Genomic DNA, 870 nt, shown 5'->3' on the forward strand with positions numbered 1-870 from the left:
TTCGCCAAATACATTCACATTTCACAGAAATTAAGAGCTGTGCGTGTCAACAGTTTCTACCCCTTCAAGCCCATCCCTCTCTCTCTCTCTCTCTCTCTCTCTCTTTCTTTCTTTCTCTACTGTGGAGCAGCCGGTTCTTTCCCACGGCGGCACTCCCGTGGGAAGCCGCGCTGGATGTCCATCAGGCTCAGCTGTTTGGTGGTTACATATTGACCACCAAATATCCCAAAACCAGGGCCACTGTGAGAATTAAAACGAATACAATCACAGCCCCGACGGACGCAAAACCACCTTCCCTGCTTCCTCCACCTTCATCATCTTTGGGCTCCTCCTCGCAAATGGAGATGACGCCCACGGAAGAATTCCCCACACTCATGTTGGACTTAAGCTCAGCACCTGGTTCCTGTTTAGCCACGACGGCCCACGGCGCCACCTGCACCTTCATCTCCATCTCCTCCATCATCTGACTCACTTGGGTGATCTCGGTTTGCAGATCTTTGAGGTCCGCCGTGTCGATGTTGCTGTCCGCCTCATATTTCATGTTTTGCACGCTCATGGCGCGAGCCGCCACCGTGCTGGTGCTGCCGGTCATCCCAGTCTGGATAAGGTGCCTCGTCGGCACCTTGAGAGGGAAATCCTGCGCTATTTCCAGGGACCGTTTCATGTCCACCTCCAGGAGCTCCATGCTGCTGGAGAACAGCACCCACAGGCGCTCATACTCCGCCCGGTCATCTGTACTGATGGTCTTGTCTTTGAGCAGGGAGGTCAGTTTAGTCCTGTTGGCCACTGCCAGCTCCTGGGCCTTTTTACGGGTCTTCTTCAGCTCCTCTCGCAGGTTCTGGGAATCTGACGTGCTTCCCAGGGCGATGA

General features: G+C 54.5%; 1 protein-coding gene across 1 annotated transcript in view; it reads right to left on the minus strand.

Annotated features, from left to right (window-relative positions):
• Positions 1–202: 202 nt before the first annotated feature.
• Positions 203–870, minus strand: part of LOC306756698 (regulator of G-protein signaling 9-binding protein) — a gene marked incomplete at both ends in the record, with an annotated part of 738 nt that continues 70 nt past the window's right edge. Inside the window, one exon of the mRNA XM_079241531.1 lies at positions 203–870. This exon is cut by the window's right edge and continues 70 nt beyond it. Within this exon, the coding sequence (XP_079097657.1) occupies positions 203–870 (668 nt within the window).

Source organism: Telmatherina bonti, assembly GCF_933228915.1.
Source record: "Telmatherina bonti genome assembly, chromosome: 1".
Taxonomy (NCBI): Eukaryota; Metazoa; Chordata; class Actinopteri; order Atheriniformes; family Telmatherinidae; genus Telmatherina; species Telmatherina bonti.